General features: G+C 36.3%; 1 protein-coding gene across 5 annotated transcripts in view; it reads right to left on the bottom strand.

Annotated features, from left to right (window-relative positions):
- Positions 1-15,258, bottom strand: part of EMB2654 (Tetratricopeptide repeat (TPR)-like superfamily protein) — a 120,869-nt gene extending 105,611 nt beyond the window's left edge. For all 5 annotated transcript variants that reach the window (XM_089996790.1, XM_089996789.1, XM_089996792.1 and 2 more), the window contains exons 1-6: positions 14,688-15,258; positions 11,106-11,278; positions 9,953-10,058; positions 6,890-8,002; positions 6,704-6,809; positions 6,406-6,610 (exon numbers count right to left, since the gene is read on the bottom strand). In XM_089996790.1, the coding sequence (XP_089852916.1) occupies positions 6,406-6,610; positions 6,704-6,809; positions 6,890-8,002; positions 9,953-10,058; positions 11,106-11,278; positions 14,688-15,143 (2,159 nt within the window). In that variant the 5' untranslated portion in view covers positions 15,144-15,258. The remainder of the gene's footprint in view (positions 1-6,405; positions 6,611-6,703; positions 6,810-6,889; positions 8,003-9,952; positions 10,059-11,105; positions 11,279-14,687) is intronic.
- Positions 15,259-26,892: the final 11,634 nt, after the last annotated feature.

Here is a 26,892-nt window from a genome sequence, read left to right as displayed (position 1 = left end):
TCATGTATCCTTTCATTAATGGCACACATGTATTTTCTTCTCTTTGTACAAGAGTATTTTAGTACCCTAAATTTGTATTAGTAACATATATAATGACAGCATTAGTAGCAACCGATTCCTGTATTGAGGAATCAGGTTTTCTCTGCAGCTCCTCTCTCTATGTTCTTCACCCTTCACACAGGATAAACTCTGTTTTATGAAATCTAACATGGTATCAGAGCCACGCTAGAGCTGGATTCGTGACTGCTTCCAAAAAGGTATGTCTAGAAAGATTCTTCTTCTTCAGTCAGAAAATCGAATTCCAACATTTTTTTCTGATTCTTAATCTTGATCAGACCTGATCAAAATCAGATCTGAGCACAAGAACCTGAGTTCTCTTTTCTGTCTCTCTCTTAATCCCAAAACCTTTTGCATTATCTTATCGATCAGATCTGATCAGAATCATATCTGATCACATTTTTCTGAATACTCAGATCTGAGCACGACGAGTTCTCTTTTCGGTCTCCCTCTTAACTCCAAAACTTTTTGCATCATCTTCTTGATCAGACCTGATCAGAATCAGATTGGATCACGTTTCTCTGATTAGAAATCGACTCCAGCCAATTCTGTCTTGACTTTTAAACCCTAATTATTTCTTCTACATCATCTTCTTGATCAGATCTGATCGCATTTCTCTGTTATTAATACACTTCATGCCGTGCTCTCAACCTTGTTCTATATTCTCTTGTTGATCAGAATTAGGTCTAATCACGTAATCGATTTGCTTTCTTGATTAGATTTCCTTAGATCTGATCAGAATCAGATCTAGCCTCACTTGCGCAATCAACTGTCTTCTTGACTCTTTCTTTCAAATCTTCACATAGCTTGATATTGTCTCTCTGCAAAAAAAAAAAGGAAGGAAACAGCAAGTTCACCTGCATAACTGCTATAAAAAAAAGGATTGCAGGATTTTCTTTGAAGTTGACAGTTGCCTTTCGGTATCCTCATTCTTTAGTTATTATTAGGCTGTGTGCTAGACATATTATTCTTATTGTGAAACATGGATTCATTTTCTTCTTCTTCTGGTCTTTCATCAAGCTTTCTTAATCAACTCGTGTCTGAAAAATTAAACAATTCTAATTTCCTGACTTGGAAGAGGCAGATCATTCCTTTTATTAGGAGTCAGGATCTTTCTGGACATCTGGATGGATTTGTTCCAATCCCTCCAGAGTTTATATCACGTGAAGAAGAGGACAGTAAAGGAGCATATACCACAGTATATGTTAGAAATTCAGAATTCGTAACTTGGATGAAAAGAGACCAGGCGTTGATGGCTTATATTACTTCTACGTTGTTACAAGAGGTGCTTGTGGCAATTCCAGATGATTGTACAGCCATGCAACTTTGGGATAGATTAGTTCAAACATATTCACAAGTTTCTCAGGTCAGGATTATGTTTCTTAAAAGAGAATTTCAGATGTTAAGAAAAGAGTCCATGACTATCATAGAATACTTGAACAGATTAAAGATCATCACAGATCAACTAACAGTTGTTGGGTGTGCAGTGAGTGATAAGGATATGGTACAACAGACTCTGAGTGGATTGGGGTCTGAATATCATATGATTGTTACTTCTTTATTGTGTTTACCTGATCTGCCCAGATTTAAAGACCTACGTGCAAAATTATTTCAATATGAGATGGCCTTAAAAGGGTTCTCTGAAGAACCATATATGCATACAGGCACGAAAGATGTTCTTGCCACAGGGGTAGCTTATGGGTGAGGACGAGGAAGTTATGATGTTAAGGGAAGAGGAGGACAAGGAGGCCATGGAATATTACCTACACCCAACATAGCTTCCAACTCACAGCGACAGAGGCCAATTCCTACTTGTTTTCTGTGTAATAAAAAGGGGCACATCAAAGCTAACTGTTGGTTTAATCCCTTGAATAAAGGAAAATCAACCCAGACTGAAGCAAAAAGAGGAACGGATAGCTCAAAGGTCAGTGGAGAAGTAAAAGAGTTGTTATTGTCAGCCTTAGCATGATTAAATCTGAAACAGAATGAACAGGGTACTTGGTATGTGGATTCTGGAGCAACGGCTCATGTTACTGGTGATGCTGGTAAGCTCTTAAACCTTGTTCCTTACATTGGTAAAAATAGTATAGTCACTGGGGATGGATCCCACCACTCTATCTCTCATATTGGTAATTTCGTCATACCTATGTCAAAGTCCTCTCTCAGTCTTTCAAAGGTTCTTTATGCTCCTAACATCAAGAAAAACATTGTCTCCTTTTCTAAGTTTGTCGATGATATTAATGCTTTAGTTGAATTTACTCCCTATTTTGTCCTTATCAAAGATCTCTGCACGAGGGAGACGTTCGCTAAAGGAAAACGACAAGGCAATATGTATGTTTTTCAAGAAGATCCTGCTACTCGTGTTCGTTCTATTGATTCCAACTTGAAGCTCTCCTCATCATCATCTTCAGAGATTCCTTTATGTGTTTTTAGTGTTTCTGAGTCCAATAAGCCAAATCTTTGGCATGGTCGTTTAGGTCACTGCAGTAGTAGTTTTATTCAGAAGCTTGTTTCAAACAATCTAATTCTCAAGTCTAGTTTGGGAATGAATGTCAATAACAACAAATGTTCTAGTTGTTTCTTATGCAAGAGTCATGTTTTACCTTTACATTCTATCAATAAAAGAGCTTCAAGACCTTTTGAGATTATATGTTCTGATGTTTGGGGGCCAGTCCCAGTTGCCTCTGTGTCTGGAACTAGATATTATCTTATATTTGTTGACAGTTATTCTCGTTATACTTGGATTTTCTTTATGAAACACAAGTCTGAGACCTTCAAGTTCCAAAATTTTCACTCCTTTGTCAAGAATCAATTTTCTGAAAATATTCTTTGCTTCCAATGTGATGGGGGAGGTGAATAATCTTCAAGTGACTTTATTAATTTTCTTCAAAGTAATGGAATAAGGAGAAGGGTATCTTGCCCTCATACGCCTCAGCAGAATGGAATTGCCGAAAGGAAGCATCGCCATATTGTTGAGAGTGCAATGAGCATGATGAATGATAGTAATCTTCCGATTACTCTATAGACAGAAGCCTTTCATTCAGCAGTCCATGTGATAAATCGATTGTCCATGGATATTTTGGAAAACAAGTCTCCTTACTTTTCTCTATTTGAAGTTCAACCCAACTATCATGATTTGCCTGTGTTTGGTTGTGTATGTTATGTTCATATTGACAGTTCAATGAGACATAAGTTTCAGGAGAAGGCCTTGAAGTGCAGGTTTGTTGGTTATGAAGATAACTATAAAGGATACAGGTGCTATGATCCCATGAGCAAGCGCATCAAAATATCAAGAAATATTATCTTCGATGAATTAAACTTTGATCATCGTCACATCAATTATTCTGAATCAAATTCCAAAGTCGAGGTCTATTATCCTTGGTTGAACTTTGAACTTTTCTCCAGTACTAACAATATTTGTTCTTCAGATTGTGATCAGAAGGATAAGGAAACTATGCATGCTGATAGGTTGATTGCACAGGAGAGCACATAGCCACCTTTGAATACAGAAAGGTATAGAGGTTTTGTCTATACCCGACGAGGAAGCGAGGCACACACTATTTTTAATCAGGAAATGGATACACCCTCTACATCAACTTCTACTTTAGATGTTAGAAGATCAACCCGCTCTCGTCACCCGATCGAAAGATGGGTCAGCTATGAGAATTTTTTGCTAGACTTTCAACTATTTCTAACTGCTTTGGGCAAGGAAGATGAGCCCACAACATTTTCCCAAGCAGCAAATTCTAAAAGATGGATTGAAGCAATGAATTAAGAGATAGAGGCTCTACATGAGTGTGGTACCTGAGATGTTGTTCCCAGACCACCTGATAGAAATGTAGTTGGGTCGAAATGGGTGTACAAAATAAAGTACAAACCGGATGGCACTATAGAAAGGTATAAGGCGAGACTTGTCGCCAAAGGATTTACACAAGAGCAGAGACAGGATTATGATGAGACATTTAGTCCAGTTGTGAAAATGGAAACAATCAGAATCATATTATCTTTAGCTATTAAACATCAGTGGACAATCAATCAACTTGATGTCAAAAACGCCTTTCTACATGGAAATTTAAAGGAAGAAGTATACATGGAACAACCCACTGGATATGCAGAAGGCAATTCTACAAAATATGTTTGCAAATTAAAAAGGGCAATATATGGGTTGAAGCAAGCTTCTCGTTCTTGGTTTGATAGTTTCTCTCTGAAAATACAAAAATATGGTTTCAGGCGCTCTCTCCTTGACCATTCTCTGTTTATATTCAAGAACCAAGACACAGTTACCCTCCCATTGATATACGTAGATGATATTATCATCACAGGGAACTTCAAAGTTCATATTGAGGAGATTAAGCATCTCTTGAATCAAAGATTCAAAATGAAGGATCTTGGTAAACTGCAATACTTCCTTGGGGTTGAAGTTGACAGTACTTCTGAAGGAATGACTCTCACACAACATAAGTACACTATTGATGTTCTCAACAAGGTAGGTATGAAGGATTGCAAACCTTTGAGAACTCCTAGTATCCATCAGAAACTCAACTCTCAAGATGGAGATTTGTATAAGGATCCTACAAGATATCGTAATATAATCGGCATTTTGCAATATCTCACTTTCACTCGACCTGATATCGTTTACTCAGTAAATCAAGTATCTCAGTTTATGCATGAGACGTGTGAAGGGCATATGGAGGCGGTTAAGAGGATACTTCGGTACTTGAAAGGAACTGTTGGGGATGGTCTTTTGTACAGAAAAAGGATAAATGGACAAAATGCACATGAAATTATTGTCTATACTGATGCAGATTGGGTGGAAGATTCAGACGAGCGCAGATCTGTATCAGGCCATTGTGTATTTGTTGAGATGAATTTAGTATTCTAGAGCAGTAAAAAACAAAAGGTTGTTGCTAGATCTAGTACAGAAGCCGAATACAGGTCAATGGCAGCTACTACTGCTGAAGCTACATGGATTAGGCACTTACTGACAGAAGTGGGAGAATCAATCTCTTGATCCCTTCTTTTATGTGATAATCAAAGTGCCATAAATATGTCCTTCAATCCTATTTATCACAGTCATGCCAAACACATCGAAATAGATCAACATTTTGTGAGACAAAAGGTAGAAGAAAAGGAGATTGAGCCTGAATTTGTACGAACCATCGATCAAGTGGCTGATATATTCACAAAACTTTTGACTAAAGACAGGTTTTGGATGTTAAAAGGCAAGTTGTTCATGGTTCAAAACCATGCACAACTTGAGGGAGGGTGAAAAACGTGTTTGGATCATGGGTCCGGGTCCAGACTCGTGATCATGTATCCTTTCATTAATGGCACACATGTATTTTCTTCTCTTTGTAAAAGGGTATTTTAGTACCCTAAATTTGTATTAGTAACATATATAATGACATCATTAGTAGCAGCCGATTCCTGTATTGAGGAATCAGGTTTTCTCTGCAGCTCCTTCTCTCTCTTTGTTCTTCACCCTTCACGCAGGATAAACTCTGTTTTATGAAATCTAATAGATGGGACTGGCTAGCTGGACGATTGGAGGTTTATGGTCTGGTGGCCCGGGTTCTGACGTACATTGGATCAGCTGGATTTGATTTGAAGATTTATTTTAAACTTAATTGACATCATTTGATTTAGTAAATGAAATTTCAGTTAATGGTTTAAATTGATTTTATGTCTGAAATGGTTGATGGATTGTGAATATTAAATCTATAATGTAACCCTAGTCCTTGGGAGGTTTTCAGTAATTGATTTTAAAAAAAATAAAAAAATCCGCAAATTTTTTAGGGTCAGTTTGGGGGTCATTACAACCATGTCCTAATTTTTTAAAATTATTATATCATACCAAGTATATCGGCATCATGTCCCACTCCAGCATCCATATCCATGTGACATAGACATGCCCAAGCAAACACCAAATATACACACACAGTAGCCTTCAGCATATGTTATATTTAAGGTGCTTGGCTTGGTTTTCACATTGCTGCTCAATAACTTTCACCAAGTGTTCTTAAAGAAACGTAAGTCAATTGAATAGTTACCAGACATACACGTTGACCTATTACAACTTCCTGCCATAAATTTAATCCCGTGATTTTAGCTATTTATATAGCTGCGTCTACAAATTATGTTATAACTTTTTACATAGTACATTACTATTTTCTATACTTTTTGTCTTTTCCTGATGAGGTCTATGATTGAGCTGGTTAGCTCACATATGAATCTATGAATAATCATCAAGCAGCTGACCATTTTATTTCTAAGCTATCCATCTCTAGATTATGACTGAAGACCTCTTTAAAGTGAATGCACACATAGTTTTAAGTGTGAAAAACTCACATGCTACAAGCCGATACAATTTCATAAAAGATGGATTCATTAAGACATAATTTTTTCTCTATCATCACTTCTGCTAGTTGGAAAACCTTCTCTGGATGACCTTCCTTGTTAAAAGCTGACATAAGAGCACAGAAAACAATAGAATCTGGCAAGATGGAATTCATTCCCATGTCTTCATACAGATCACATACTTTCTCCCAGCTTCCTGCATCAGTATGAAAAATGTGAATAGGCACAAAACAAAACCATAACTTTTATAACTCAAACTTCAGTCTTCAGTCAGACAGGAATGCATTACCTGCAGCACTATGTGCATGGATCAAAGTGGTGTAAGTAACAACATCTGGGAAACAGGCAGATGTTTTCATTGTGGTGAATATGGATTCAGCCTCAGCCAGTTGACCCTGAACACACATGCAAGTAGATGAATAGGTAAGAAACTGGAATTTGAAGACTACACTGCAATACCAGATCTATAACTTGCCTGTTTGCAATAAACATGTATAATTGAAGAATACACTTCTTTGGATGGTTGAATTCGCAAACTTTTCATCAGCTCAAAAAAATTGAGGGCTTTTGAATATTTTCCCATCTTGCAACACCCACTAATTAATATATTGAAAGTGATCGAATTGGGCTTGGCCTTCTTGTCTTCCATAGATCTATATAACCTTAAGGCTCTATCATATTCCCCCAAATTCATAAAACTTCCAATCGCTGAGTTATAAGCAGCTGTATTCAATGCAATACCTCTAGAACTTGCAGCTAAGAGGATGCTATCAATTTGCATGATTTCACCAGACCTCCCACATGAAGCCAAAAGTGTACATATTGTAACAACATTTGGTTCGACACCATCTCTTTCCATTTCATGCATCACTTCAAGAGCCTCTGTTATCAAACCTGCAGATCCGTATGCATCAATCAGTGCATTGTAACTGACCAAATTTGGTTTCCATGAGTTCTTCTTTATCATATCAAATACAACTCTTGCCTTTTCAGGCTGTCCAGATTTCCCATATGCATTAAGCAAAGAAGTATATGACACAACATCCGGTCTAAGTCTGCTGTTGTTTTTGAGCAAGTTGAAAACTTTCTGTGCTTTGTGATACATCCCAAAGGAAGCATATGCACCAATAAGCACATTATATGAAACAATATTTGGTTGCAGACCTTCAGCAATCATCATATCAAATGTTAGTTTGCAGTTTTCAATTTGACCACAAACAGCATATGCGTGAATCACACTGGTAAATGTCACAACATCAGGACTGCAATCTTCCTTTTTCAACTTCATTGAATTGAAAATATCTAGTGCCTTTGCATACTGCCCCAGTTTGACAAGGCAATGGATGATTATGTTATAGGTGACTGTATCTGGTCGTATATTTGTTCCCTTCATCAGTTCAAAGTATGAAAGTGCTTTTGAATACTGAGCCCCATTTTTTAAAGCAGATAAAACAATATTGTGTGTTACTAGATCAGGCCCAACCCCATTGTCTGTCATCCTTTTGCAAACCTTTAAAGCTTCCCTCCAATTCCCACAGGATCCGCAAGCATTGATTAGATTGTTGTAAGTAGACCGACTAGGAGGTATCTGCATCAATAAGCTATGAAAGAATATCAAAAGCATGCACAGAAATAATAAAATAGTACTTACCCAACACAGATATTAGGCTGCTTGGAATGAAAGAAAAAAAAACCTAACACCCTAACTACAATACAAAGGAAACAAAACGAACAATACACAAACTAGATCTACAAAACTAACATTCAAGTACTCAAAGTTCGAAATAAACTACTACGCAAATAGCCATCTAATCTCTTTCTCCAAATATGATTTTCTCCATTAAGCACACTATAATTGAACAGTGGAGAAAATATTACATGTTGAGTAACAACTTAAAATTTTAGTAACATTTTCACTGAGATTTTCTAAAATGTAAGAACATAGCAACCTGAAGAACACATAGGCCCAACAATGTCTACTTAAAAATCATGCTAAAGCACACAGGTTCAACAATGTGCACTGCAGAATCATGAAACAAACATGTCTGAAGCAAGAGGGAAGCAACAGACCACGTGGTTGCGGCCAAGGAGTTTTAACCAATTTGGGTTGGGCCATAGGCAGGTCATCAATCTCCCATAAAATAAAACTAAAGTCGAGTTTCATGACGATGACCAAGGAGTTGGATGCAACAAGCAGACCCAAGAAAACATGGAGCCGTTGAAAAAGCGGCACTTGAAGCTGGAGGAAACTCTAAGCTAGCTGGACACCAAAACTGCACCTTAGACAAGGGCATATGGCCAAGCCCAACTATATAGGGAAATATAGGGTATGAAATTCTTATGGATCTTGCTAACACCATTTATATTTTCCATTTAAATTATATAGGCCTCTCCTCCCACAACCGCAGCCACAGGTCCCTTTCCAGTTTAGAACTTGAAAAAACACAATGTGGCTTTACTCGCGAAACTAATAGAAAAAAAGATTTACATGAAAACTATGCAGATGGACAGAACTCACAGGAAATATAAGAGTTTCTACTCTTCCACTCCCAATAAAAGGAGTTGGAGCCCCATAGTAAATTTGATATGACCAAGTTGAGAAGATAGAATGTAGCTAGAGGAGAATTTTTCATACAAGACATGGTTGTAGCTCCGCAGTCTATCATCCATGTTGTAAAGGCTAAATGGGAAGGACCCTTATGTACATTCATGTGTATGTTAGAATTACAGTTCAGACAATGAGGATGGAGTTGAAGTCAGGGATGTAAAGGGGTTGGATTCAGTTCAGGTATAGGCAGTATTAGGTCCATCATAATCAGATCTGCCCCAACTGGATTGAGTGCCAGATTTGGATATGGATGGGCAAAACTTTACCTAATCCATAGCTATTTAAGCTCATCAGATACACCCCATGTATTGGGATTCAGATGTAAAACAGATTGGATCCACATGTAAATTTAATCAATAATTTGATATGGAACCTTTTACCAAATCTGACCAAACGGCTTTCAGTTGTTCAGTTATCCAAACTAAATGCAACTCATTGACATCCCTAGATGGGGTAGATATAAATCTCAAAAGGATGGTCGTGCTCAACATTCTTCTCAAGAGAGCAATCATTGATAAGTGAAACGTGAAATGCCTAGCTTCCTCTAATGTTTCACCTAACAACATGATCTCAACATGCTTCACATATGTCGAATATTTCCATATTGTGAACATTGCAACTCATTATTTTAATCACCAACCATAACTCTACCTCTAGTTTATGTACTTGAGGCCCCTCCTTCCTTTCCCAATGGTATGCTTGGACTAGTTCGCACTACCAACAAGAGCCAAACTCTCATGGCTAGTCTTGTTGTTGTTTCCAATATCTTCTACACTCTTCCGTTTGCAGCATAGAGTAATTGTAACACAAGTATTATATAAACCTTGAATGAGGTTTTCTAACAACCATTACATTCAAAAAGAACAAAAAAAATGCATGGAACAAGTAAAACAATTCAACTAGCATCACAGAGGAGTTAAAGATACATACAGCTGCACGAAGCATGTCATCCATTATGTTCATAGCCCAATGCCATTGACCCTTTGTACCATGAGCATTGATCAAAGCATTGTAGGATTCAGCATCTGGCTTGCACCTTCCACAAGAGAAATGTCATTTGTAACGCCAATAATGATGGTACTCAAAGAAAACTGTCCCCGTGGATTAGAAAATATGAAACAAGATAAATTTCACCGTTAAATTTTTCAGACAATATCTAGATAAACATCATGATCCTGCAATGGTACCATGATAGATCCATTCGTCTGTTATCTTACAATATCAGGACATTCTCAGATATCATGATATTTCCAAAATACCAATGACATTTTATGCAGAGCAGTATTATTTATTACCCAAGTTGACAAAGAAATAACTCAAAAGGAGATATGCATGTCCTCCTACCCCTTGGGTTAATTTCTTATAGTCACATCAAGTTTGAAGAATGTCAAACCTTTTACCCAAAAAAAAAAAAGACTCATGGTTTTCACCATCATTCCCAATACTAGGACAGCTCTTTGACTTGGGTTGACCATCATTTGCTGGTTTTCACCTGACGTTCTAAAAATATTAACATATTACAGGACTGCAAAATACTTGCATCAATGTGTTCATCAATCAGCATATTGCACTAAACATCTCCAACATTTTAAACTGCTCCCTCCATTTCACTGCCAAGAAATTTGGGAAACTGAGGTTTTCTGGATATTTGATATTCATAAAAGCAAAGTTGAAAATATCAAATACCCGGATATTTTCAGAATGTGAGATATTCCTATCGATTGAAGAAAAAATCAAGTTTTTTCCATGCTCTCTTATATTCTACAGAGAATTTTCTGATAGAGAAGTTACACACATCCCCCAGTGAATGTACTCAACAAGGATGGCCACTTTACCAGCTAAAGATCCTAGCGAACCAGCATCCACTGGGCCAGGGTCTGCAGTATCAAATACTTAGGATAGGAAGGATCATGGTAACACAAGAGAATCAACAGTTGAAGACCATGTTTCATCTAATAATGCATCAATTATTCTCTTCAAGTTTAAGAGTAGTGTTGAATTGTGATGTAGGCTGGTCCAAGCTAAGTTTCTGCTCATGGGTGTAACGCTCCATGCTTTATTGAGAGAGAGAGAGAGAGCATACCTCCACTCTTGCATTTCGAAAAACAGGCCACGGGCTTGATCGGTTTGATTGTGGCGAGCGTACAGCCTGATCATCGTGTTAAAAATCTCCTTGCTGGCACAATAGTTCCTTTGGTTCTTCATCCAACGGAAGACTTGGACACAGTGCTCAAGCGAACCGGTTACGGACAACTCCTGCACACACAGAAACAACCACCATCACACAAATTACTGTCGGACAAAATCTTTCGTCCTTATTGCCAAAAAGCATAAAAAAGGAAGAAGGAGGATAAACAATCATCATCATCATAAAGCTTACGAAACGCATCATACCTTCGAATTAAACATACCAAAATGAGAATAAACCCAGAACTATAAATGGCCACAATTATTTGTCCTTACCACATGATCATTTGAGGCTCTCGCTCAAAGGTAAGTATTTCTTTCAAAATTCTCTCTTTGTTTCTTTCTTCTTATCTTTCCTTTATTTTTTTATTTTTTTTCTTTGTTTATTCATTACCATAGAGAGAATAGGGGAGGTCGACCCACTCTTATTTATTCTAGCTTTCATACATGTTATGTCCACCTAAGGTGGATTTTGTGTTATTTAAGAAAGAGGCCCCATTTTGGAGGGACGCCCCTCACTTGCCTAATGTATTTTTTTCTTCTTCTTCCTATAGTATATATAATTATTATTTTTGAATTGGGTGACACATGTCACCAAGAGAGAGGGAAGGGGGATCAACCCTACCCTCTTTGGTAGGTGGGACCCACTAGGGTCGAGTCAACTTATCCTATACTAATTTAAAAAATATATTTAATTTCTTAACATCCTAATCAAATTTTTTATTTGGGTTTCCTATTTGATTTTGGATCTTATTTGAATTGCATTCAATTTGGGTCAATTAAAATTCAAATCCAATTCTAGAATAGATTTTGAATCTATCCAAGATCTACTATCCAGACACCAAATTCAATGTAATTGGATCGAATCCAATCCACTTTCATAATGGATTCTGGATCTATCAAAGATCCATATCCAAATACTAGATTCAATAATTTAAGTTACAGAGTTCCAATTTCAGGTTGAATTCCTTGAACCTTTAATTTCATTCAAGTATAAAAATTGATTTCAAAATTTCATTTTCTTCAACTATTTATCAAAATTTAGATTCCGAAAATTGAATAAAAAGAAATTGCTTTTATTGATTTAACAATTCAATAAAATTTTGTAGGTTTTACATATGAAGCCTTGCTAAAAATAATTACTCTAAAAATCAAGTTATAAATTGAGGACGTTAAAGGTTTTGGTATCAGAGTTAAGTTAGATTAGAAAAGTTGTTTCTTGATCAGGATTTTATTTTATTTTATCTGCATCAGATGGTTGCAGGTCATCTACAGAAATTGGGTTGAGTCAACACCTCACCAATAATAGAGGTAATGACAATGAGAATAATGGAGGTAACCAAAATGGGAACCAAGGAAGTGGAGTGAGTTATAAGTATTTTATGGATATGGATCCTCCATCCTTCATCGGGAAAAGATGATCCTAATGTCACTAAGAAATTGATTTAGGAGATTGGGAAGATTTTTCTAGTGCTAGAGTTTTCGGAGGATTGAAGGGTGACCTTTGGCATTTACCGTTTGAAATAAGTCAAGAATTGGTGGAAGACCGAAGCAGGTTATATGTTCCCCCCCCCCAAAGACGAACGTTAGCTACATCTTGTGTTCGGGGGTCCCAATGAGCACCACGTATGTAGGTATGTGCGGCTCGTATCCCCATGTTTGTCAGCATCACTTAGCATTGGAGTTTGATGCGGTTGCAAAGACTTAAGTACCCTTTCCTCTATTGGTGCCAAAAAAAACGACGATTCTAAAAAAGAAGTGGTTGCAAAGACTTAAGTACCCCGAAGATGGTTATTTAAGACCCAGTCCCTGCACTGCAGGATTATCCGAGAAAGGAATCCCCCCTGGAGAAGGCCATGAACATCAACTCTCTCTCTCTCTCTCTCTCTCTGCACATCCAGCAGGCGATCCTACATTGCTCCATCAAGCATCGACTGACCTACACACTGACTGTAGCATTGTTCAACTTGATGAGTTGTGAAGCCTGATTCAGAGTTTTTGCCCTTACAGGATGGAGGTCTGAGGGCTCCCCCAGGCGCGGGTCCCACTGCGCAGTCAGCAGGCGGGGGTCCAGGGGGGGCGCCCCTGGCGGGGGCTAGCGCCCCCCGGACCAAATTTTTTTTTGGGCCTTGTATAAATTTTTTCTTTTCTTTCCCTCTTGTAACTATCGAAAAAGAGCAATAAAGTGTTTTGTTTAATCGTGGTGCTCATGTTTCCTTTGGTTGTTTCTTGCTCGAGGTTTTCGTAACTTTCCCACGATTTTTCTGTTTTTTTTTTCGCTATGCGATTTTCGTAAATCGCTACTCGATTTAGCAATTTGTCATTTTTTTTGTTGCGCGGTTTTCGTAAATCGCTACTCGATTTAGCGATTTGTCATTTTTTTCGTAGTGATCAGGTTGTAGTCGTCTGTCATCCAGATGGCAGTCTTGAGGTTCATGATGGGGAAGTCGGAGGCTGTACTCCGTTGTAGGTGTACTGGAGGAAGATTCTGTTGTAGGTGTCCCTCGAAAGCGGAGGAGGAGCTGCCGCAGTCGGTTGCCCGCTGGACGAGAGCAGCATTCCGACCACTGCTAGTAGAAAGAGGATGACGATCACCATTGGATCGTCGGCTCTTTGCTTTCCTTGATTTCTTCTCTAGAGAGAGAGAGAGAGGGTTTACCACTCGGATCACCGGATCACGACGAAAAGTTCAAACAGACATTTTTTATGGCATAGGTTCATTTCGCCGGATCACCGTCGGATCGTCGGCTCAGGTTTGTTTCATTGTTTAGACCTTAAAGAGTCAAAATCATCCTCGTATTTCTGGATGGACATGTTTGTCTTTTTTTTGAACCATTTATTCCCCTTTTTTTAAGGGAGGACATTTTGTCATTTTTTTCATACCATCATTTTATGGCAAGAATATCAAGAAGAGGTACTTAAGTCTTTGCAACTGCAACTGACGATGCTAAGTGAACATGGAAATATGAGCCCCATGTGCTTACATATGTGTGGTGCTCATTCGGACCCGAACACGAGATGTGGGATTCAGTGCATCATCGGGGGAGAACATACACCACCCTCCCGTGGAAGACCATTCTAGAGGTCTGCTACTCGCCAACACGTGTTGACAATTTTTGAGATGGGTGCAGTTCGTAGAGGTGTTCATGGAGACATATTTTCCCAGTATACTCAAGATCGCAAAAAGCTTAAATTCCTTGATCTCAAGTAAAGGAGCTTGAGTACAGGAGAAATATTGTCCGAACATAATCCACGAAAGAGGCTCGAAAATGTATTCATGGTCTTAGAGATGGTTTGAGGAGTAGAGTCCTTAACAGGCGGCCCAGAATCTAAACCAAGCTATTGAGATGGCTACCATGTTGCAGGAGGTTCCAGAAGATGAGGCAGTGGAAAAAACCCTCGCAAGTTCTTTGGAGAAAAGAATCGAGCACCGCCGGCCAAGCAAGAGCAAGAATGAGGAGGACTGACAGGTACATACCCGAATCAGAAGAGGGTAGTTCTTGCGACAGAACCTCCCAATCCAGTGGTTGAGAATCCCTTCGACGTCCTCCCAATGCTTCCGTTTCAGGACCATATCGACCACCTCGGTGATGCACCAATCGTGCTCACCGGCGGACCGGTCTCTGTATCGCTTCGGGGTGTCCTCCCGACGGTAGCCGCTCAATTGGGTGGTGACTCTGTACTTTCCCTTGTCGTAGTCAACGGCCCCCGTCTTCACCCTCGTCATTGCTCTCTCCCTCGCCTCCTTGGCGCTTTTCTTGCAACGGATGTATGGCTTGATTGTGGTGGTGGAGCGTCTGTGGGGCGCCTGCTTCCATGAGACTTGGGATGGTTGTGGTGGGAGGAGTCCAAGAGACGAGTGGAGATGGGTGCTGCTTAGACGGCGATTGGTGTTGTTGGTTTGAGAGAAATCGGTTCTTAGCGTCGTCGTCATGGGCTGGCAAACGAGAGAGAGGGGGGGAATAACCCACTGTCCTGATTCAGTGGCCACGAGTATCTTAAAATTCAGACGGCAAACTCGTTCTCCATAGATACTTTACGAATGAGAGTGTGCGCACGCTATGCTCGCGGAGATATAGCCATGACGGAGAGAGCCGCAACAGATATAGGCTACATTGGGAAATATCCCAAACAAGCGTGATATTTATTGTCATTGTTTAAAACGTTAAATATATCGTGATATTTTGAAAATATTGTAAAAATTATGAGGTTTTTGTACTTTTTAACATTCTTGTTTTGTTTTTGTTTTTGTTTTTTTGTTGACCTTTTCTTTGTGAAAATGAGAGACAAACAAATTTCAATTGTCTCGATATTTCTAACAATATAACTAGGCTGAATGAGACCCTCCTTGGTTGTCCGTTAGAAGCTTCCTGTTTTCTAATGTTTAGGTGATACATTTGCTTGTTGCTTTGTTCCAGATACTCTTTCACGCGGGCATCATCTCACATGTCATGTTTTTGTTTTATCGTGCATAAGTTTTGGGTCTTGTGAGGGTATTTGTTTTTTTTTTTGTTTTTTCTGAATTTTACATGTTTTTATGAATGCTTTGAACCTCACCGAGGACATGGCATTGGATAGAAATGAATGGAAGAGAAGGATTCATGTGGAAGACCCATAATGATTTTCTTTGTTGGTTCATATCGCAGACCCCAATTTTTTTGGGATGAAAGCGTAGTTGTTGTTGTTGTTTGTTGTTCTGAATTTTACATGTTTTTATGAAGTTTTGTTGTCGTTTAGCGATGTCTCTTTATTCTTTTGTCATCGTGCATTCGAGGGTATATATGTTTTTCCTTTTTTGCAAAGGGATCATAATTCTCTTCTAACATATAACTTTATTGTGGTGTTGTAGTATGTGGTGTGTATATATCTGCGTGGATGTTGAGAAAATATAGTGATTGTAGGTATCATGTTGACACTGTTACATATAGCAACTTATTATGTCTTCTTTCTTTTCTTTTGCAGAGGCTTTATTATAGTGTTGTAGTATGTGGTGTATATGTATCCACGTGGTTTTAAGAAGAAAAAGATATAGTATTTGTGGGTATTATGTTGATACGTGATACACATGGCAGCTTCACCTTATACATATGATAGTTTTTCTTTTCTTTTGTTGAGGTTTTATTTATGGATGGCAGTGGGTCGGGGCGGGGGACAAGGTCTCCACCCCTGCCCCGCCTCAAAATTTTATCCTCCACCCCCGCCTTCATCCCCGTTTCATGTCCTCCATCCCCGGTTCAAACGGGGATGAGGCGGGGCGGGGCGGGGCAGGGATATTGCGGGGAAAAGTGGTCGGGGCGGGGTTGGGGCAGGGATCGTGGCGGAGCGGGGAAAAGTGCATGTCCATCCCCGCCTCCACCCCCGGATGGGGATGGATTTTAACCTTCGTCCCCGCCTCCATCCCCGTTTCATACCCTTCATCCCCGGTCCAAACGGGGGGAGGCGGGGCGGGGCCCTGCTTTCCCCCGATCCACTGCCATCCCTAGTTTTATTGTGGTGTTGCAGTATGTGTTGAGTATGTATCCACGCGGATACTGAGAAAAAAGAGGGATAGTATTTATAGGGTATTATGTTGACACCTAGCATATGTGGCAACTTCTACTATTTAAAATGATAATATTTAAAATGATAACAACCGCTTTAAACTTGGCTCCTTCACAAAAAAGAACATCACCTTTATACTCTTGAACCCATCAAAACTAACCAAGCAATGAAAAGAAAAAGAAAGATGTCTATATAACTGGAGAGGCTTCCACAGTAGGACCCATGACCTTACCAAATATGCAAATGATGCTAGTCTACTGATAGGGGGAGGGGTAAGGCTTCATCCAATCGTACATGATGCAGGTTGGGTGGGATGATTTGTCTAATTTAAGGGTTGAGATGGAGAGGCCATATGGTGTGAGCAATGAAGCCAGAGAGAAGAAGCAGTCATAGAAACTTAGGGGTCTTAGCATAAACAAACAATATTTCATTTGTTTTCGCAAGACCCCAACGAATATGTGGATGTTTCCCCTTTGATCATAAGATGAACATCTTCAAGAAGAAACTCTCGACTAAAGGTTAGTGTTTTTCTTTGCTTTTAGATTCTCTTTTCTTTTTTTTAGGAGTGATTATTTTAACTGTTAAGTATGGTTGCAACCATGAGATGGAGCCAGGGTATGCATGTAATGCCTACAAATTTTGTTTATTTTTAACTTATACAATTAGATTAAAATCAAGTTAAAATTCAAGCAAAATTCAAGAGTTTAAATTGAATTAGATTCTAGTTAGATTCGTTATGATCCGTTCATCTCGTAGGAGATCCGGTTTGACGAATTTGGATTTGGGTTGGTTTAAAAAATGTGTTTTTCAAAATAAACTAACATCTATTTTGGGTTTTTTAACTTGGATTGGATAAAAAAAATAAAAATTTAAAAAATGACCGGACCATCGTATGGACCCAGCTAAGAGTCACTGTATAATGCCACAAGTGGCTTATGGGGCTCAGAGGGTCACGCCCAGACCAGTGGGGTCCCATGTGTCCATGTGAGGGGCCATTGAGGGTTGTGGTGGTGGGTAGGGGTATTGTAGTCTTTTACACTCTCTCTACACCAAGTGACAATTCCATAATACATAGAGATTCTACAAGTGGGTCCCATGACACTTGAAATTTTGGGTAATTGTCTACATAAAAATAATTAGAGAATTTAGATAAATAAAAAAGTTCCTATAAAGCTTCAAGAGTTTAGTAACTCTCTCATTTTCATAGTGGTAAGTTCTGAAGATCTTTAATCAAGTAACAAAACTAGGAAATAATTATTTATTTATTTATTTATTAGAGGAATCCAGAAGAGAGTGCTATCCCCCTATAGTGAACCCCACCATATGAATTAGATTAGTTGTTTAAATTACTAGGTTGGTAGGGTTAGATAGTAGTTTCTAAATTTTTGAAAACTATGTGGGTCAACCTCCCTAGTGGGCTCCATACGCGATAGAGAGGGAGGTGGTTCGGGGAACCACTTCTCCTCTATTTTTGGAGACTCTTGGATGTCCCCTAGTGGGACCAACCACCTCTCCATTATGAATAAGAAGACTCTCGCTTTAATCTCTCTATCTATATTTCCTATTCCAACACCCCTACCTCTCTCTCTCTCTCCATCTCTATTTTCGTATTTTCTTTATTCTTCCTCATTTTTTAAACCTTGGAGGGTTATTCTAACAGTCATTAATGCTACTCCAAGTATTACGATAAAAAACGAAGGCGGGAATGCATCCAGGAAAGCGATTAAGGTAGAATACACCTTATGGTTGTAGATCGAGTGTAGACACATAGATCGTGTGCCTTGCTAATTTTATGGGTCGATACATGGTAGATCAGACTTGAAACAAGTTAGAAAAGTATTTTAAAGTTGCTTTTAAATCAATATCATGCTTTGAAAATGATTGAAAAATACGATTTTGACAAAACTATTCTCAAACGTCCAAAATAAGAAACTGAGTAGTATAGAATGCATAGTTTCGTGATCCTATGTAAGTCTAGATTGGTTTTCGCATGAACCTCAATGTATTGAGCATGTATTATGTTCCATAAATTATCTTTCATAATTTATTGTATTCTTGTATGATAGAAAAAAAATGCATGCTTTAAATGACAACCACACATTTATGCCTAGTTTATGCCATATCTTTATGTAGGATGCTAGATTTTGTTTTGGTTCAGCATGATCAAATGAATATTTGTTGTATTTTATGTGTGTACAACATGAATCATAAATTTGTAAGTTTATTTTATGTATATCATGATGATTTAGCATGCTAGCAGCTTAAACTACATATTTTATGCATAAATCATGACATACATATATAGTTTAGGATCTTATGCATGTTTTATGATCATGTGATGCTTGCAATAAGCCTACATACTGCTTAGGTACCATGTATATGATTGATGCATGATTGTGAATTAGTTTTTTATGTTAAAATATGTGTTTTCTTTATATTAAGTATGTTTTTATTTATTACACACATGTTGTTTTGATTTTCCTAACTGACAGGTTGTGATAGAAAAATCATAACTCTCAAATAAACAACTTTTGGCCAAAACCTTTTATGAGTACCTCTTAGACATCTAGGAGGTGTCCTAGAATAAAATTGGGTTCCAATTGTGTCATTTCTAGCTTGAATTTCATCTAATTATCTCTGAGTTAGTTAAATCCCAGTAGATCCTATTCTCAAGTATCTAATTTGAGCTCATCAATAGTTAGAATGGTCCAATTCTAGTTCAAAGTCACTTTTCACATTCTTAGACCTTCATTTCAGTCAAAATTGAGCTAACCCTAGTCAGCCCTACTAGTGTTTTAGCTTCAGATTTAGTTCACATCAGTATGACTGACTTCCAATTTTGTACTATCAAGTTCAAACCAGTCCAATACCGTATCACTCTACACCCTGCAGGGCAAAACAAAAATAAAAAATAATTTCTTGGTCATTTGCTCAGAATATCTTTTCTGGCAATTTCCAAACTGGGACAATTCCCAATCTGGACTCGAATCAATTTCTTTATCTGTTATTTCATCTATAACCAATCCAGTCCAAATTTTGATTCGGATATTGGATCCAATGTTGAATCTGATATCCATTTTCTATCTTGAACCTAGATTTTTCATCCAATTCACTCTATTATCTACATCCAAAGTCTAATTTACTTTCTGAACCTAGATTATCTCATTAGATATCCAGGATCCAATCAATAATCTTCGGATCTATTCCTTAATTCTCAGAATCCAGGATCCATTTTCATCTTAATTAGGGTCCAATTTCCAATTCTATCTTCACATCTCGGATCCAACTTACTCTTTTCATAATCCAAGATCCATTTCGAGTGTTTTCATCCTCGATACAAGATTCCTTCAATGTTTTCAAACATATATAATAACTCAGGATCTGAGATCCAAATCTATTTATCATTTTTGAAACTTTGAATCAGATCTGAATTCAAGCTGCCTTTTGATTTCAAACGTTTTAAATACAAAACCTAGTGTCTTACATTGGATATTTTAAAATGCTTTTTAGAAAAATATCTTTCTCAATATATCAGATATGGATCTGGATCAGATTTCTGATTTGGATTTTATCAAGCTTGTATTTTGAAAATGGATCCTAGATCCGATTTGATCCAAAAGACTCACTTAAGTGGTGTCATTTTGAATCACCCCTTTCATATTAGTCTTGTTTTAAAACTTTGTTTTCCACATTTACTCTGTTTTTTAACCTTGATTTTAAAACTTTCTTTTAAAATAATTTTAATTGCTTTTAAAATCCAATGTGGGACCCACTTAGGTGGTGCCACATTAGGCTTCCTTTTAGGGTTTTAGTTAGTTTAAAATTACGAAAATTAAAACAAACCTTAATTAGGTTATTTGAAAAAGAAAAAGAAAACAAAAAAATCCAAAATTGCCCCCCTTTGTCTTTTCCTCAAGGGTATGGTTGGAATTTTCAAAAAATCCCAACCCTAATTCCCCTTCCTCAAGGGGGCGCCAATCCCAAGAATCCAGCCTCCCTCTCTCTCCCTTCTCTTCTTCCCTCTTCCCTTCTTCTTCCTTCCTCTTCTTCTCCAACTAGTTGCCCCTCCCTTTGGCTCCTTCTCCATTTTGCAGCAAAGGTTGAAGAGCCAACCTCCATAGAAGGTAAATTTTTTCTCCTCACTCTCATTTCATTCTCTCTTGCTTTTATTTTGCTGCATTTTTATTTCTATCAAAGGCACCATGAAGATGGAATTTGATCTTTCATAGATCAAATTCCTCTTCAATCGACTATATCAATTGATCTGTGCCTTTGTTTATCTTGATTTTTGTTTTGTAAATTATATATTAGATGTTATTTTAGTTCTAGATTACTGTTTTATTTAATCTAAAATCCAAAATATAACATCCATGCTTTTATTTTCATTTTATGCATTATTAGATTAAATGCTTTCATTCTCTTTTACATTTTGCATATATTTTCAATCTGGCCTCATATTAGCTCTGTAATTTTGGGGGATTTTACTTATCTTTTCAATATAAATTTTTTATGACTGATTCATGATTGTGTCTCCATGAATTTGTGAATTTTTTTATGATTTTTTGGGATCTGTTGACTCACTTAAAAAACCAGGATTCAAAACCTATTTTCTGCATCGCTACAATGATGTCCAGAATCAGGAGCAACTTGCCAAAGTGATATCTCACTAACCAAAGATGATCTCTCTGATCCGCAAAATGAGGTATCTCTGTGATTGAATATAGTTTATTCATGTTAATTTGTAGCAATTTTCATGGTCATTTCATACTGGATTTTGATCAGAAACCAGAATTCTATCATTATGCATCACCTGAGTTTGCTCAGACCTTAGTTTATTTTGTCTGAGTCATATCTCTCTGATGGAAGGTCAATTGCTAGATATGTAAAAGGGTTTTTTTCATTTACATGTTTAGTTTATCTTTGTCAATTTTTAAAAATTTCTATAATCATTTGCTATTTCATTTCTGTTAAAAAATGTGACTGGTTACAAAACATCAAGTTTTATAACAGGTTTATTTCCTAAGATTGAACATTGACTTTACAGAGTCACCACGCCTAAACCAAAATTGATTTTTCATTTCTCTAAATTGGAGTAGTTTCCTTATCTTTTTAAGTAACTTCTTCCACAAATTTAGGAGAAATTAAGTCGATTTAGTTTCTAAAACATATAAAATATAGAAACTTGTTTGTTAAATTCAATCTCCTGCTTCCAAAATTTAATTCTTTAATATTTCATTAATATCTCAAGATTTCGAAATGATTTTCACTTTATATAAAAAAGAGATGTTTATCTGATGTATCCTGAATCCATGGACTCAAATTGGGTCTTAATTGAATTATTTTAGGCCTTTTTTTCACCCTAATTTGAGTTATCCATTGATAGGTTTTCACCCTTTTTCACCCTCAATTTGGGTCTTAACTGAATCCATTGATAGGTTTTCTTATAAATTTTATTTATGCACAATCCTATTTTAGTCTGATAAAAGACCCTAATTTGAGTTTTCCTTCAATGACTTCTCAAAATTTTCAATTCTAAGTTGTTCCTAAGGTTGTTAGGAGTCTCCATACCAATTTTCATAAATTTCCATGGTCATTTGGTATCTCATTCATTACATTTTTCAAAATCGATTTTATAAAAAATCATAATTTTGCTAAATCAAGGGTAAATTAAGTATTTTCTCATTTAATTTATCAATTGAGAAAATTATTTTCATGATTCAAAATTTTGATAATATTTTTAATCACATTAACAAGCCCTCCAATAAATTTCATAAACTTTTGAGCTTCTGTGTGATATATATTTCAAAATTTCTTTCAGAAACCCCTAATTTTAAGGCCATAGTCTTAATTTTAGGAATATTTTTGTCATTTTGCGCCTAATTTCGAAATTTATTTTCCAAAATAGGTTAATTTTGATAGTTTATCAAATCATGCATCCATCCTTTATTTCATTTATGATTTTGATTTTATAAAAAAGCATGAAAAAAGCTTATTTCTAAAAAATATCCTTCAATTTTGGGATGTTGTTGGATAAATCAAGAAAAACCTACATTTTTCACTAACATGTTTACTAATTTTGTAAGAAAAGCTTAAGATGATATTCTCCTTTATTTTCTTACTTTATTATTTAATTATTCAATGAAAATTGTAATCAAATATAAAAAACAGTAGAAATTTTCATTTTTGCATTAGATAGATTATATTTGCATATAGTTTATTTTTCCAATATTGATTACTATGGTTTGTCATATGCATTTTTCAATTCAATTATGGTGAAACACGAATGACACATGCACCTTCTTCTAAGAAGTTAATGAACTTAATGAAATTCGTATTTTTGGTCATAGTCAGAATATGAATGAAATTCAGATTTACTAATTTCTTTTAAGTTACAAAAAACCTATACTCTTATGCTATTTTCAAAAATCATTGCATGTTTAAAAAGATTTTCAAGATATTCCAAATTTAATAAGATGTATTTAAAACATATTTATGCTCATTATCATGGATATATGGCAAATTCTCGTTATTAAATTTTTGTAAGCCACAATTTCAAATTCAAATTCAATTTCCAAGCAATTTCAAATTTCAATCACGATTTCAAATTCAAATTCAAGACAAATTCAATTTCAGTCGAATTTCAATTTTAATTTCACCTTCAATTTCAATTTCACATTTCAAAGCATTTTCAAAGTGATTCCAAACATGCATCACAATTTTCTCAAAGTATCTCCTTTTTCCAAACATTTTTAAAGCCATTTCAAAGTCATTTCTAAGTGATTTTTGAAATATTTCCAAGTCCTTTTTTAATCAATTTCAAGATATTTTACAAAGGATCTTCGAAATACTTTCCAATCATTTTCAAAATGATTTCAAGATATTTTCCAAATAATTTTTCAAGATTTTTTAAAGATATTTTGAATCATTTTCGAAATCATTTCAAGCCAATTTTAAGATATTTTCAAAGTATATTTCCAAAGCAATTTTTGAAATAACTTGGAATTCAATTCTGAAATATTTCAAGGCAATTTCAAATCAAAGCAATTTCCAAAGCATGCATCATGTTTCTTTTTAAAAAACAACAATTTTAAAAAATCATAGCACATTTATAATTATTCATGCATTTTAGAACTTAGAATAACTACTTAGGCATTTTAAGCAAAGCAAGGCATAAAGTTCAATCATTGGTTTGATTACCCCTCGTAAAGGCATCAGAAATAGTTGGACCTTGTACCAACAAGCAAATCTCAATTTTCAATTTTTCCGTAAATCTTTAAAAATGGTGGCGAGTATTCAAAATCTTTTTTTCAAAAGGTCAAGTGGAATTCTGAGAGTTTTATAAAATTTTTGCAACAATCACACATATGAACCAACCTCGTTGTCACTGCTCATGGACAAAACTGGCATGAATAAACTTGTCATCATTCCCAACATCAATGCAGTTCCCAAAGAACTACTAGAGGAGACGTAAGCGGACCCACAAGTGCAACAAAAGGGTGTTTCACTTTAGAAAGTGGAAAAAATTCCTCCCCCCTCTCTCCAACTCGCTTGACGAGTTATGCAATATAAAAAGGCCATCAATAAGCCTAATGTATCCCCCCAAAGATAGATTATGGTGCACCTTAGAACGCCTCAATGATGAGGATTTAAAGTGGGCCCAGTGGCACAAGCATTTCCTTGGGACACCCACTAGGGTCACCTACAAAAAGGGACTCTGTAAACACCCCAAATTTTCCTTGTTCACTTTCAAACACCCCCTGCCATAGATGCCAAACCGATAGGTCAGTGTAGGAGTCTAACCCTAGGTCTGTCTCCTTTTTAGGTGTCATTTCACCCCCAGGTTACCTTAGATCCTTGTCAATCAGAGTCGACCAAGCTCGTTTTAAGCTCAGAACAGTTAAAATGTCAGTCATTTCTAGCTCATCTGAACTCATGATGAGCAAATCATGTTCATTTCTGACCATTTCTGCCAAAATGGGTTCATTTTCTAAGAAGTGAGTTTATTTTTAACTTTAATTCCAATTAATTGTTTCTAGGTCAGTCAAATCCAGTCGACCATATTTTTCTGAGTCTAAATTAAGCTCACTAGGAGTTCAACATGCAATTCCAATTCAAATCCATTTTCCATAGTCTAGAAGTCCATTTTAGCTCATTTCAGCTGAAAATGAGCTAAGTCCAGTCAGTTGAGCTACCATTTGCCATTTGGCTAACCCTCAGAGCTTCATTTCAAAAGCATTTCTTCAGAAAAATAATTTGGATTTGTTTTAAACTCAATTTTCAACTTATTTCAAATCTCAAACAGAATTCGTCTAGGTGGTGTCGCTTCTGGATCACCTCTTTTATCTAAATTTCTCAAAATTTCAGTTATTTTGAAGAGTCCTAATCAGATTAGGACTCTATCTTTTCATCTTTTTAATCCTTTTCAAAATTTTATTTTGATTTTAAACCAAAGGTAGTCTTATCCCTCGTCTATTTCCTTCGTTTTGGCCAAAACCGTAGAGTTTCAGTCGTACTAGGACTCTATCCCAGAGTTTCAGTCGGACTAGGACTCTATTCCAATTTCATTCTTTATTCATGTTTTATACTTATTTTTGAAAACCTTCTCATATGACTTTCAAAAAGACAAAAATCTTAGAGTTTCAGTCGAATCAGGACTCCTCCCTAGAGTCCCAATCGAATCAGAACTTTATCCTCATTTTATTTTTTTACTTCATTTTCACTTATTTTCAAAAGTCCTTTTTAAAATCTCGTCATTTCCTTATAAAAAAACAAAAAATTCTCAGAGTTCTAGTCGAATTAGGACTCTTCTCTAGAGTCCTAGTGGGATTAGGACTCTGAACCTGACTTCAATTTCTATCTTATTTTCACCCATTTTCTAAAAAACTCTCATTTGTTTTCTAGAAAACCTTAAAATTTTAAGAGTTTTAGTCGAATTAGGATTATCCTAGAGTCCCAGTTGGATCAAGACTCTAATTTTTTATTTCAGTTTTCACCTTATTTTCATATGTTTTTGCGAAGAAACTTCTAAAACCTCCTTGTTTGTTCAAAATTCTGAGAGTTTTAGTCGAATTAGGACTCTGTTTCAGAGTTCCACTTGAATCAACACTCTAATTCTAATTTTAATTTTTACCTTGTTTTCACCTATTTTCGTGAAACGCTCTCAAAATCTTTTTGTCTATTTTCAGAAAAGTCAAAATTTTTAGAGTCCTAGTTGAAGTAGGACTCTGTCTCAGAGTGCTGATTGGATTAAGACTCTGTTCTGATTTCTATTTTAACTCTCATTTTCACTTGTTTTTAAAACCTTTTCGCCTATTTTTGAAAAAAATCCAATTTTGTAGAGTTTTAGTCAACTTAGAACTCTATTTCAAGAGTTTCATTTGAACTAGGACTCTGATCCTAACTTCATTTTTTCAGCTCATTTTATTAAATTCTAAGAAAATATTTTAAAGAACTCCTTTATTCATCTTTCAAAAATAGCAAAATTTTAGAGTTCTAGTCGAATTAGGACTCTGTCTCCAAAGTTTCAGTCAGGTCAGAACTCTATTCTGATTTCACTGCTTGTTGCTATTTTCACTTATTTTCGAAAATCCTTTCATCTATTTTCCAAAAGAAGCAAAATTTTAGAGTTCCAATCGAATCAGAACTCTCCCCCAGAGTTCCAATCAGTTCAAAACTCTACCATGATTTCTTCTGTTACTTTTATTTTACTTGTTTTTCGAAAACAAACCCAAAATTTTAGAGTTTCAGTTGAACTAGAGCTCTGTTTTAGAGTTTCAGTTGGATTAAGACTCTAATTCTGATTTTAAATTTCATCCTATTCCCACCTATTTTCTAAAAACTCTCTCAATTATTGTCAGAAAAACAAAAAAAAATCAGAGTTTCAATTCAATCAAGACTCTGTCCCAGAGTCCTAATTCAGTTAGGACTCCATTTTGATTTCTGTTTTTACTTCTATTTTTATTCTCTTCACCTGTTTTTCAAAAATCAATCCATTTTGCAGAGTTCCAGTTGATTCAGAACTCTATTTCAGAGTTTCGATTGAGTTAGGACTCTAACCCTAACTGCATTTTCTGACTCATTTTCACTAGTTTTGATAAAATCTTTCAAAAACTTATTCGTTTAGATTTCAAAAACCTAAATCT

This window comes from Nuphar pumila, chromosome 2 (genome assembly GCF_984573655.1).
Source record: "Nuphar pumila chromosome 2, dmNupPumi1.hap1.1, whole genome shotgun sequence".
Taxonomy (NCBI): domain Eukaryota; kingdom Viridiplantae; phylum Streptophyta; class Magnoliopsida; order Nymphaeales; family Nymphaeaceae; genus Nuphar; species Nuphar pumila.
The sequence above is the reverse complement of the archived record's forward strand: the minus strand, read 5'-3'. Positions and strand labels throughout refer to the sequence as shown.